The 12,511-nt window shown below is 38.7% G+C and overlaps 1 protein-coding gene across 1 annotated transcript in view; it reads left to right on the top strand.

The window, feature by feature from the left end:
- The window catches only part of DOK6 (docking protein 6), a 243,776-nt gene that overhangs the window by 72,165 nt on the left and 159,100 nt on the right, over nt 1–12,511 (top strand). Inside the window, exon 2 of the mRNA XM_060027789.2 lies at nt 8,471–8,590. Within this exon, the coding sequence (XP_059883772.2) occupies nt 8,506–8,590 (85 nt within the window). The 5' untranslated portion in view covers nt 8,471–8,505. The remainder of the gene's footprint in view (nt 1–8,470; nt 8,591–12,511) is intronic.

Genomic DNA, 12,511 nt, shown 5'->3' on the forward strand with positions numbered 1-12,511 from the left:
GAAGTCCCTCTGTGTTCATCTTTAATCTCTCTCTTTCCCTCATGCTACAAATATTGCAAATATTTCAAACTTGCCAATATCATAGGTTTTCATAAATATATTCTAAATTTAACAGTTCTTATCACCACTCTGCCCACTCTACTGGTCCATCCATTCAAGCCACCATTATTCTTTGCCTGGTACCCATCGCCACTACTTCTCTCCTTTTTACTTGTTTTTTCATGACAGTTTTATTTTCTCACTTTGGTCAATGCCTCTTAGTAAGTTTTCATTTGAGACTTTTTTCTTAAGCATTTTATAATTTGTCATTTCAGAGTTAATTTTCTCTTTTTCTTTCACTTCTTTTCTAGATTCATTCCACTCTTCATTTCACCTACTTTTGTTGTTGTTGTTCATTTCCATTCTTAGTTTTTGAATTTCTAATTCAAACTGAATTTTTATATCCACAAATGCTTATTTGAATGTATTCATCTATTTTTGGAGTGCACACTTACAGTGTTCTTCTGCTTCATGTTATCATTTTGGGGGAATGGGGTGAGGTGAGAGGCAGTTTTCCTAAACTGATTTGAATTTGTGTGAATTTTTGTGTCTTGAATTTCTGCCATAGTTCTCCATGGACTTCTATTTCCTTTGTTGATTCTTATGACATTGGGGTGTTTTTAAGAGTCCTAGTTTAATTCTGCCCTTTTCTGTCCTTTTAACAAGGTCCAGGTAGCATAGCAAGGGTTTGTTTGTTTGCTTTGGTGATGGGGGAGAGAGTGAATTCTCTGAAATGTGGCATCCTTTTGTCTTACAGGATCCTAAATTTTCTACTTTTTCTTCTTTTCCCCTCCCCCATCCAGTTGCTGAAGGGTTCTTCTTCTTTTCTGCCTTTTTTTTCTCACTTAAAGGCTGTGTAACTGGAAGACTCCACAAAAATCACTCTTGCTCCTCAAAACCCAGTGTGTCCCTTTAAATTGTATTTACCTTTTATATGACATCCGGTCCTTTAGATCATGCATCCTTTCCTTCCCTATAGATCATGTCCCCTTCTACCCAGTCCGTTCTTAGTATCCTAAGATTCAAGCTGCAGCTCATCTTTCTGGTGATTGCTCCAACTCTCCTCAGTCGTCTTGCCAGCATCCCTCCTCCAACCCCCTGCTGTTTTTCTTGGTTAGCTCTTGGCAGTTCCTGCTTTCTCTGTTCTGAGACTCCCCGACCCCCCCCCCCCCCCCCGCCGGCGTTAACCAGGAAGTCTTTCCTAATTATTTTACTTCTTAAGCTTCAAGCAGATTTACTCACATCATGTTCCATCTATATCTGTATACCTTCCTAATTTTTCATGGATCACATCCCATTAAATTCATTTGCTTGCTTGGAGGTTTTCTTGGTAGAGAGGAAGAGGCTGATTGGCCTCTGTGTTTGTTTTGGTGTTCTGTTTCTGACATAAAAAAGTGTCCTACACACAGCAGCTTAAACCAACACAAATTTATCATCTTACAATTCTAAAGGACAGAAGTCCAACACGAGTCTAACCAGGCAAAAACTAAAGTGTCGGCAAGGCTGTGTTCCCTTCTGGAAGCTCTGAGGATAATACACTCCCAGGCTCATTGGGGTTGTTGGCCACATTCAGTTCCGTACTCTGAGCAATTGTCAAAGGTTTTCGTCATAAATTTGGCTCTGTATAGAGAAACAGTTTCAGAGCTCTGTGTGGTTTCGGGCGCAGTCTTCGAGATCTAACCACGGCACTGGCAACACTTCCATATTGCAACACAGAGCTCTCCTCTTTCGGGTTTTCCTTTCTACTCCCAAGTACCTCATGATTGCTGCGTAGAAAGCAATTGCTTTCAGGCCTTATGAGAACATGATTAAGAGCTCTTAATGGTGCCTCTTTCTCAAAAAGTTCCCTGCTTCACAAAAGTTCCTATGAGAAGCTTAGGCACGTACATCAAGTGTTCAGTCGGTGTCTAGTAAGAATTCCACAGATTGGAAAGTGTTCCTCCTGGGGCTGGTTTTCTATCACAAATGCACTCACTCTGGAGCTGACCTTCAGCGTTAGTGCAAAGGACCCCTTTCCACCTTGCTTTCTTGTAACGTCTTGACATCATTTTCCCATCATTCTCAGGCTATTTACAAGTGTTGATTTGAGTTCTTTCTTATTTTCTCTGATTTGCTTTAAGCTCTGTGTCACTGACTAACCTCCATATTAAAGCATTTTGCAGCAAATTCTTGTCAGGCTAAAGAGCAGCACATTCGATGGTTCTATCGTTTTTTGCTGTTTGTCCCTTGTTACTTTGGAAGACTGACGGGAGCGATTTTCTCTTTGGCCACATCTGAAAGCCCCGCCTCACTCCTCTAATTCACAAAAGGAGAGAATGGCAGAATAAGACATGCTATATTGAATCCAAAAATGTGATGTATCAATCTGCTGTTAAATTAAGGAAAATAAGTTATGATTATGTGCATAAAAGATCAAATAAACTTAGGTAACTCATTTCCTTGGCTCACAGTTGACCTTTTCTAAGCTTCCATTGCCATATCTCTGTAGAAAATAAAAATCTTGTCAAGTGTTTATCATATATAGGATCAAAAGGAATTTATACAAGTCTTCCATTTTGGCATAAATACCACTAATGAGGCTAAAAGAAAAAGACAGCTATTAAAATAAGAAACCTTTCGAATGTGAGATATTTTAGAATTACTGAAGTTTGATAGAGAATCATATTTGAAATTTCTCTCTTCCCCTTCCTAATCAAAGATCTGTTTTATCTAGACAAGCCAGCTGTGAAGAGTAGAAGTTATAATCTCCACTTAAAATGGGGATGAATAAAGACTTCAAAACACCCAGCAAGTGACTACTTCTCAAGTTATTTTCATTTGGTTCTAGAATGTGTATTAATTTCCAGGAATCAACTGCAAATCACATCTACTTACTTGTTCCACATTTATTTATTAGTTTCCATATCCAGGTGCTGCACTGGCTCTAGACTGACTAAATCAATGTCTCCCTGACTCTAGTATCAGAATATATTGGTTGGGAAAGGCAGACAAATAACTTAGGGATATAGAGACTATGATCAAAGTATAGACAGAGTGAAATGGAAATGTAGAGGAAAGACGTCAAATCCAAACTTGGGCCTGAAGGAACTAAACAGAGAAGGGCATATTTGAAACAAGTTTTAAAGGATTATTAGGTGTGGGAATGTGGAAAGGAGCAAATTAAGGCACCTCAGGGACAGGAAATAAACGCGCCTCTTACTTAGAAAAGAAAACTAAACGTTCCTACCCATCTGACTTCAGCAGACAGGGCTCTTTCCTGTGAGCTAAACATTCTTCCCATCTTTGCTGAAGCATGCAGTTAGGGTTTAACTGGTCTCTTGTCTTCCTACTACAGAAAAAGTAAGAGAAAAAGAAAAGTCCATAACATATCAACAAGGCCAGTTAAATAAGAAGTAGGTGCCAATTTTCAAGAATGAAAAATGTCGTCAAAATATCGTATATTTTAATAGCTCTATAAATTTCAAATGACAATAAGAGATCTTTGTAGCAACAGTCTACATCGGGAGACATTTTTCTTCACTTTCCAGCAAATAGGAGTATTTAAGACTTCAGTAAATATAAAAACAACATTTGTCATCAAATCATCGCAAATCTGCCCAGCAAATAGGAAGTACATACGCTTAAGAATTCCTGGTTTTGGGCTTCCCTGGTGGCGCAGTGGTTGGGAGTCCGCCTGCCGATGCAGGGCCCGTGAGCCATGGCCGCTGAGCCTGCGCGTCCGGAGCCTGTGCTCCGCAACGGGAGAGGCCACAACAGTGAGAGGCCCGCGTACCGCAAAAAAAAAAAAAAAAAAAGGAGAGATCTTTACATAGCAGACTCTTAAGAATGCCTATTGAATAAATGATTAAATTTAAGCTTTATTACTTTCACTAAATGTAGGCCTTAGGATGACGACTTGAAAGTTAAATGATCCAAAAGGAGCTATATTTGCAAACAGTGAAAAAAGGGTCATCACATCTACGGAAAATAGGCTATCAGCTAAAATCATATAGCAGAATTAAAAATGGCACTGAATCAGTTTCATGGTAATTTGCTGTAAGATGCAGGCAAGACTAGTTTTGTGTGGAAATAATAAACTTTTGTATTTAGTCCTCATTGGATTTGGCTTTTATTAATAATCTTAGGAAAATGTAGGTAAGATAATACTGTTTTGTCATCAAAAAGACCAGGAATTCTTTTTTTTTTTTTTTTTGCGGTACGCGGGCCTCTCACTGTTGTGGCCTCTCCCGTTGCGGAGCACAGGCTCCGGACGCGCAGGCTCAGCGGCCATGGCTCACGGGCCCTGCATCGGCAGGCGGACTCCCAACCACTGCACCACCAGGGAAGCCCAAAAGATCTCTTCTTATTTAAATGAATCTAGCCATAATTCTGCAAATTCTCCCTAGAATTCTGCAAAGAAGTGATGGAAAGAAACTCAGGAACAGCCGTCCATCTTTGACTGTATCTCTACTTTGCAGGGTCCCTGATCATCATGTTCCCTACAGTCTCATAATTTAGTTTAGTCTCTCTTCTCTATTTGTCTTGTTATTCCCAAACATCTTTCAGGTTTTTTTTCTTTTGGGAGTTACCAAATTTATTCATTTAACTGATCCTATACATAAGGAAAACATTATTTGGGTTTCTGTTCTAGAGAAAAGTTATTGACCTGACTTAAGAATTTGAGCATAGCTGCAAGCTATCCGAAAAAGACATCTAAATGAGAAAGCACTTCCACCATAAAGAGAAAAACATAGAAAACGTTGCAGAACATTTTATGCCTTCATTCCTCCATAAAGACATTTAATCATTTACACATTATGTGTAGACCAAGGTAGACGCTTGAAAGATAAAACAAAAGACAAAAGGCACTGAAATTATGGGAAAATAAATATTTAAAAATACAGTGGGTTTATTAGAGTATTGCATTCGTATTTAATCTCCTCAGTTCTGTAAACACAGAAAATGGAAAGGTGAAAGATGTAAGGTAATTCAGAGGAAAACACTAGTTAAATAATGATGGGACAAAGTAAATTAACATGCAATAAAAGATATTAAAGGATTTCAATACATGGAGTTTGCCAAAGAAAAGAGCAAATAAAAAGCACAGCTATAATTATTTGAAAGGTGACTGTCAAAAACAGATTTTAAGCAACAAAGCCTTGTATAATAAACAAGTTCAGCTTGTCTGCAGCAAAACTGTTAGATCAAGTATGCAGACTACAAAGGTTAGTACTTTTGAGGTGAAGGTTTGGGGCTGATCTAACTGAACTAAATACTACAAAACTGGGAAGAGGATGGACAGAGTGCTGACTGCTTCTCAGACTTTACTCCTTGAACTCAGGGCTGTCCCTCGCTGGTCACAAGGTGTCACTGTCGCTGCCCTGGATGTGCCGCTCCATCTCAGCCCTGACCACCCTCCTCAGTGCAGCCTGGTTCCTCCAGCACATTCACACAGAGACACGTAACGCTCCTTCATACTCTCACACAAATACCTCACACACTCACGTACTCACACACAGACCCATGTACTCACACACACACTCACAAATACTGTCACACACTGATGTGCTCTAACATGCTCATATGCACACTGTCCCACGCTCACATACACTGATACACACTCACAAGCTGATACACAGACACACACCGATACACACACTCACACACACTCCCTCCCCTTCCTGCTTGCCCTGCAGGTCCCTGATCAGATTCCCTCTGAGCTGCTCAGCCTTCGTCCTGGTGCCCCAGCTCCTACCAGCTAAGCCACAGCCCTCCAGAGAACCACACACCAGACTCTCCTGCCCACCCCCCTGACTCTAAGATAACTGGGAACAGAAACTGTGTTTTTCCATATCCTCTTAGCACAGTGCCTGGCTCACAGTGAGAAAATGTTTGTTAATAAAGAAATGAACCCTTGATGATTCTGATCTGATCTGATTCTTCTGAGCTGAATTGCAGGGATGTCTCTCTCTCTCTCTCTCTTTCTCCGTCTCTCTCTCTCTCCCTCTCCTTCTCTCTCTGTTTCTTTCTGAAATAGTTTATAATTCAGTCTTTAATGTGACTATATCTAGTCTTATTGTATTACTCTTGCTATTTCTCTTCATACATGCTGCTGTACTATTAAAATGCAGAAGCGTTGCAATTCTCAAGATTGGCTGCAAAAGCCATCTTTACCTGCTGGTGGAAGCCCAGGAGCCCCTCTCATTGCTGTGGAGGCAGCCCGCTGGCTCTGGTCTTTACAGAAACGCCAAGTTGAGTTCTACTCAAAATAGTCAGCTCGAGCTTCCTAGAAGCCCTTTACTGTGTGGTTGTTTTCTTTATCTCATTCAATCCTAGGACAAAAGAGTTACTAGAAGGAGTGAGGGACATATTTCTTAACCTCTGGGCATGCACTGACTTAGTATTTAAAGGGAACGTTGTGACACAGGTGCTTTGTCATATTTCACACTTTTAATTTTACCACACATAGCATAGCAGGTGTTCTTCGTTCCATCTATGGGGTCCTGGAAATACTCGCAGGTAGAGTCATGCAGATGAGATGTTAATTGCATGTGATTTCACTCATGATTGAAGGTCGAGGAGTTCTGAGAAATAGTCACAACATCAAAATGTAAAAAGAAAAAATATAACCATATTGTCTCCCTTAGCAAAAATGTCAAGGATTTCTAGAGACACGGCATGGAAATTGGCTTAAGCTTTTGATCTGTTGTTAGAAAAGCTTTCAAAACTTTCATAAATTTTAGAAGTCAAAATTCATATATCTAATGAAAATTATTTTCAATATATGCTGTTGTTGCTTGTGTAAAATTTTTCTGTGAAGGCTGGCATTCCCTCACCAGAAGAAAAAACGTGTTTTTTTTTTAGAAAGCTGTGAGCCCCAGCAATGCCTTTTTATTGTATTAGAGGCCCTGTGATCAGAAGGGATTCTTTTCTAGGTTCATGAGGAAAAGCCCACCAGCCAGACAAGGAGCCAGGCCTGGCCCACATGAGAATCTGCTTTCTCCTTGGGCACATGCTGTGTCTGACACCACAGAGGACAATCCCTGAAGGATGCAAACCATAGCTTTTGCAAGGAAAAATCACTTTTGTGATTTGAACATTGGAAGCGTTATTTTTGTCAGAATAGTACTCCGTGGGAGACTGCATGTTCTCTTTCTTTATTTTCTAACAACATTCTATGGTCTTGATAAAACGAAGAAAAAGTGACAAATATGGCTTGACATCTCATTGATCAAACCCATTTTTGATGCTAAGGCGGTGTGACTGAGCACAGGGAGAAAGCATTACCCAGGTTTGATGACGTTGGCTGTCGAGCAGAGCAGTTGATACTCGTATCCTTGGAGTCAAGAAAACGTGTCACAGATAACGTTTTTATGGGGAGTTTAAAATGCCAGGGCAAAGGTGGAAATGTCATCCACAGAGAGGAGCAAGAGATTCGAAGGAAATCTATATTGAACTGCTCTAGTACAGACGTATGCTATGGGAAAAATTCAGAAATTTCTCTGGATGAGTGGCAGTGGAAAACTCTTATCCAATTTCTGTGCAGTGATGTGGGGGCTTGGCCCAAAATTTCTAACCTTTCGGATCTCTGCATATAAAAATAGTTAGAAGGCTTGGGTTCCAATTCTGTCGTGGTGCTGACCCATGATAGGATATGAGACCCAGTTATGACACTAATCCTTAGTCATCTCATGCACAGAGGGCTTATATTAGGATCAAATTCATCCCTGTTTGTGAATGCATTCAATACTACAAGATTTTGTGTAGGTGAAAGGTATTCAGAGGTTTCAAGCAAAGAAAAACCGCGAATATAGAGAAGTCGGGAAGTAATGGGAATAAAAAGAGAGTGATCTAATCAATATCTTAAATAATTGGAGTTTTCTAAAGGGGAAAGTTATTTTTAATATCTTTTCCCTAAATTTTTTTAAGTGAGGATGATCTACTTTTGAGATTTGTAAAAGGAAATCAATCACATTCTTTTGCTGTTCTGTGATCCACTGCAGTTCAGAATGACGGGGATCAGACCTTCAGTCCACACACATCCAAGTTACATTCAGGAGGACAGTCATGTGTTTAATCTAGTTCGACATTTTTCAGCTATTCACTTATATATTTTTATTTTGTATTTAATTAATTTTTCCGAGTAAATTCTTTCCTCAAATTAAATCAATCTAAAATATACTGGTTAGTAAACAAATCTCAGTCTATTATTTATAAATAAGATAAAGTACATTGGAATAACTTAAAATAACTTTAAAATACAATGTTATAATGTCAAGGGAAACAATTGTGGAGATTGTTTTATTTCACTGCTTAAATATAGCTTTTCAGTTTTCTTAAGGTAGATTTTTTAATGCTCACCACTTACCTGGGAAACTGGTTCAGGAAACATTCCTTCTCCATCATTCCTATGTAGCCTTGCCTGACTTCCATGGCATGTGCTCATTTTCAGAGCTGGAGGCCGAGGAGTGGTGCAAGCATCTCTGCATGGAGTGTCTGGGGACCAGGCTGAATGACATCAGCCTCGGGGAGCCTGATCTCTTGGCGGCAGGAGTGCAGCGGGAACAGAATGGTAAGTGCGTCTCCATCCTTCCTTTCTTTTAAAGTGCACTGGGAGCTATAGAACTTTGAAAGTGGAAAGGACCTCAGAAATGTTTCAGACCAATCCTTTTTAAGGGAAAATAAACTGATCAACCTCAGCTGTTAAGGGTCTTTCTCAAGACTGCATACCAACTAGAAAAATACTAAGGTACAATCCAGGTCTCCTGCCTTCTTGCTCTGTGACATTGTCATTTATCTCAATAAATAAGTTACCTCAACAATAAGTTTATTCATTATATATAAGGTTTTGAATGGACAGCATTCCTACATTTTCTTCTTTGATAGTTGTTATAGATTTGGAGTCTAAATAAATAAGTTTGGCTTATTGTGTTATTTTTCAATAGATTTTAGGGAATGTGGCTAATAGTATGTCTTTGCTCAGGCTGCCATAACAAAATACCATGGACTAGGTGGCTTGAACAACAGGAATTAATTTCTCACAGTTCTGGAGGCCAAGTTCTTGCTGTGGCCCCACGTGGCAGAGGGGGAGAGAGAATAAGCTCTCTCCTGTCTTTTCCTGTAAGGGCACTAATTCGTTATGAGGGCCCCACCCTCATGACCTCATCTAAGCTTCATTACTCCCAAAGACTCCATCTCTAAATCCTATCACCTTGGGGGTTAGGGCTTAAACCTATGAATTTTAGGGGGACACAATTCAATCCATAGCATACTACACGTAAGGAAGTACAATGCATGAAATCTCAGGGTTTAACAAAATTGAAGTTTATGTGACATGTTATTTACTTACTGCACTGCTCTCTAATTAAACATTTCTGATGTCTCTTAAGAAGTTATGCTGCCTCTTCTTGACTAACATCTCTAAATAATGAAATCAGAGTAATGTCATGAGCTTTTTTCCCCTCCATTTTAAAAAATAATTATCATTATCACCAGAAGATCTAGTAGTATGAAAATAGAAACTTTCCAATGTTCTTAATTTCTATGGCTAGTGTTTTTGAAAAGGTTGAGGGATGTTGGTGAAGGTTGACACTACTTATTAAAAAGAAATTCTGGAATTATCTGTGGTTTATACTGTAGACAGCACCAGTAAAATGCATCAGGATAATACTTAGCAATAATGGTTTTGTTATAAGTAATAATATTCTAACAACCATCACTGTCTCATAGACCATCAAAGACATTATTTTTTGGGTTTTGCTACACTGAAAAAATGTTTTCCCCACGACCTGATTATAAACATACGTGGGCACCAACTTTGCCCCTGTTGGTAGTTTCAGAAAGTCAGGAAGGCCTTTCTGTGGCTCTTTTTCTAGCTTCCTTTTGATATTCCAGTTTCTCTCCCACCCTTTCTTGGATTTCATCACTCCAATTTAGTTTCTGAGAACTGTGCTAAGTACAGAACGCCCATAATTGTGCTGCTTAAAATATGCTGTTCATTCTCAGTTTAAGAAAAGAAGAAGAAAAAAAAAAAACTCTTTACTGATAAACATTCGTCAAGTACTACATAAAGAAAATATGAAGAAAGTGAATAAATTAGGCCTGTGGGTGGAAGCAATACTGTGTGCTGCTTACTTGGTGTGAATTGTATGCTGTTACTTTAAAGATCTGGGGTTGTATATGGTTTCCATCCAAATGGATAATGTACTCCTTTGGTTTATTATAATTTCTATTTCTAATTTGATGATAATGTCAAAGTAACTTACCTACAATATAAAGGGAAAACTTTAACATAAATTTTTTAGGATAGGACAAACATGGAGTTAAATGCCAGAGCTATATAAGAAGCACAAGCAGATATAGCCTAACAAGCAAACTTTTCAGGATGCAACTTGAATGTAGGCTACACCCCTTAATTAGGACAAGTTCCTAAGGCTCTTCTAATTTCAGTTTGCTAATGTGTGAAAATGAACTAATACCAATTTATGGTGTTGTCATGATGGTTACATGAGATAATATAAAATAAAGACTAACTCTCATGCCTAGCTCAGTTTTTTAAAAAAGCACAAGTTTGTTTGTTTAAAGCACAAGTAAAAATAAAGAAATCAAAAACTAATTCCTGCATATACTTTAGAGAAGACCTGAAATTATAATAACATCCAATGCCGTCCAATGCTTTTTTAGGTTTATTTTGTTTAATAATCCTAAATTGATAAAAAGGGTTATATGTGCTTTTAATATATAGTAATTATTTAGTTAAAGAAGGTAGTATTTGATCCATTTAAATGACCCCTAAAAGTACATGGTACCATAAAGGAAATTGGCAGTCACACACACACACACACACACACACACACACACACACACACACACACAATCATGATCACTGAGACCCTTCAGTGTTTAGCGTTAAAAGGAAAAACTTAGCTGGAAGGATTTCTTTTCCCCAGGAAGTACCTTCCACGTGGGTGAATTTCTCTCTTTGAGTCCAAAGCCATGGACATAGCCATTGCTCCAAGCTCTTCGAGTTACATACACTTTCTTTAAAATGCTTCCTCAAGTCCAAATAATAACATCTTTCCTTTGTTTCTTTTGGCCATTGAGAACTAGCTAAAACTTTTTAAAAGAATAATTTATACCAAAGGACAACATGAAAGGCATAAATCTTGACAGAATGTCTAAATTACAGACTCTACTATTGCCAGCTCAAAAATCCCAGTGAATGTGTGTTTACATGCTGCCTGGAAGAGAAGCACACACACACATTGGCACGACTTGTTACTTGCATTCCCCGATTTTGTCACTTCCTAATCAGTAGACCTCTCCCGTAAACATGCTAATTCCATTTTAAGTCCGCCCTGAAATAACTACCAGTAGTCTATAAAATCCTATGCTAAAGACTAAGAATGCTCTTTAGCTAACTTGAACCCTCTCCCTTGAGCCCCGGGATCGCTTTAGGGACACACCTGTTCATTTTACTGCATGTAGGGAAAATGTTTGTTGTTTTAGCTAACTAAAGTATTTTAAAAAATAATATTATCTTTTAAAGCTGTCCTTCCATAGTTTTCAATCATAACACCTCTTAATATAAACAAATTCTTTAACTTCCTAATACATGTTTTAAGTCATTAATATGTTCAGATTGGAATCAATCCTTTATGAAAGATTTGTCATCACAGATTTAGGTTTTTTCCTTAAAGCATTTTAGTGTTAAATTCTATAATTTTTTTTTTTTTTTTTTTTGCGGTACGCGGGCCTCTCGCTGTTGTGGCCTCTCCCGTTGCGGAGCACAGGCTCCGGACGCGCAGGCTCAGCAGCCATGGCTCACGGGCCCAGCTGCTCCGCTGCATGTGGGATCCTCACAGACCGGGGCACGAACCCGTGTCCCCTGCATCAGCAGGCAGACCCTCAACCACTGCACCACCAGGGAAGCCCTAAATTCTATAATTTCTTATTCATCAGAAACATTATTTTAATGTTTTATCAGTGATATGCTGGGATTTAGTTTGAAATTTCTCCTAAGAGATGAGATACACATGCATGCGTGCAGAATTGATGTAATAAATTACATTACGGTGGCTTGTGGTGATCTTGTGGTATCCCGTCATCAAGGGAAGACTCATTGCTCAGTCCTAACCACAGCATTTTTTTTCTGACATTCAAAATTGCTACTACTCCTCTAGTGTTTTTCTGACTCTTCAAACAGCTTGGTCTTATTTACTCTGAGACTAGCAAAGAGTAAACATTTGTGCAATTAATTTTTACATGTGTAATGTATGTTGCTAAGATAAAAGTGGTTATTGATTAAATTCTTTGCTATAATCATTTTTCATCTAGTGCTGTCAGCTGTTTTCCTATTGATTCAGAATCCCACATAGTATAGGTGAAAATAAGGGAACACAAGTACACACACACACACACAAACTTATTCTTGGACTTCAGATAACACTGCCACAAAAGAGTGCATACTAAGTAGACATGTTGAATTTTAAAT

This window comes from Delphinus delphis, chromosome 13 (assembly GCF_949987515.2).
Source record: "Delphinus delphis chromosome 13, mDelDel1.2, whole genome shotgun sequence".
NCBI classification, from domain to species: Eukaryota; Metazoa; Chordata; class Mammalia; order Artiodactyla; family Delphinidae; genus Delphinus; species Delphinus delphis.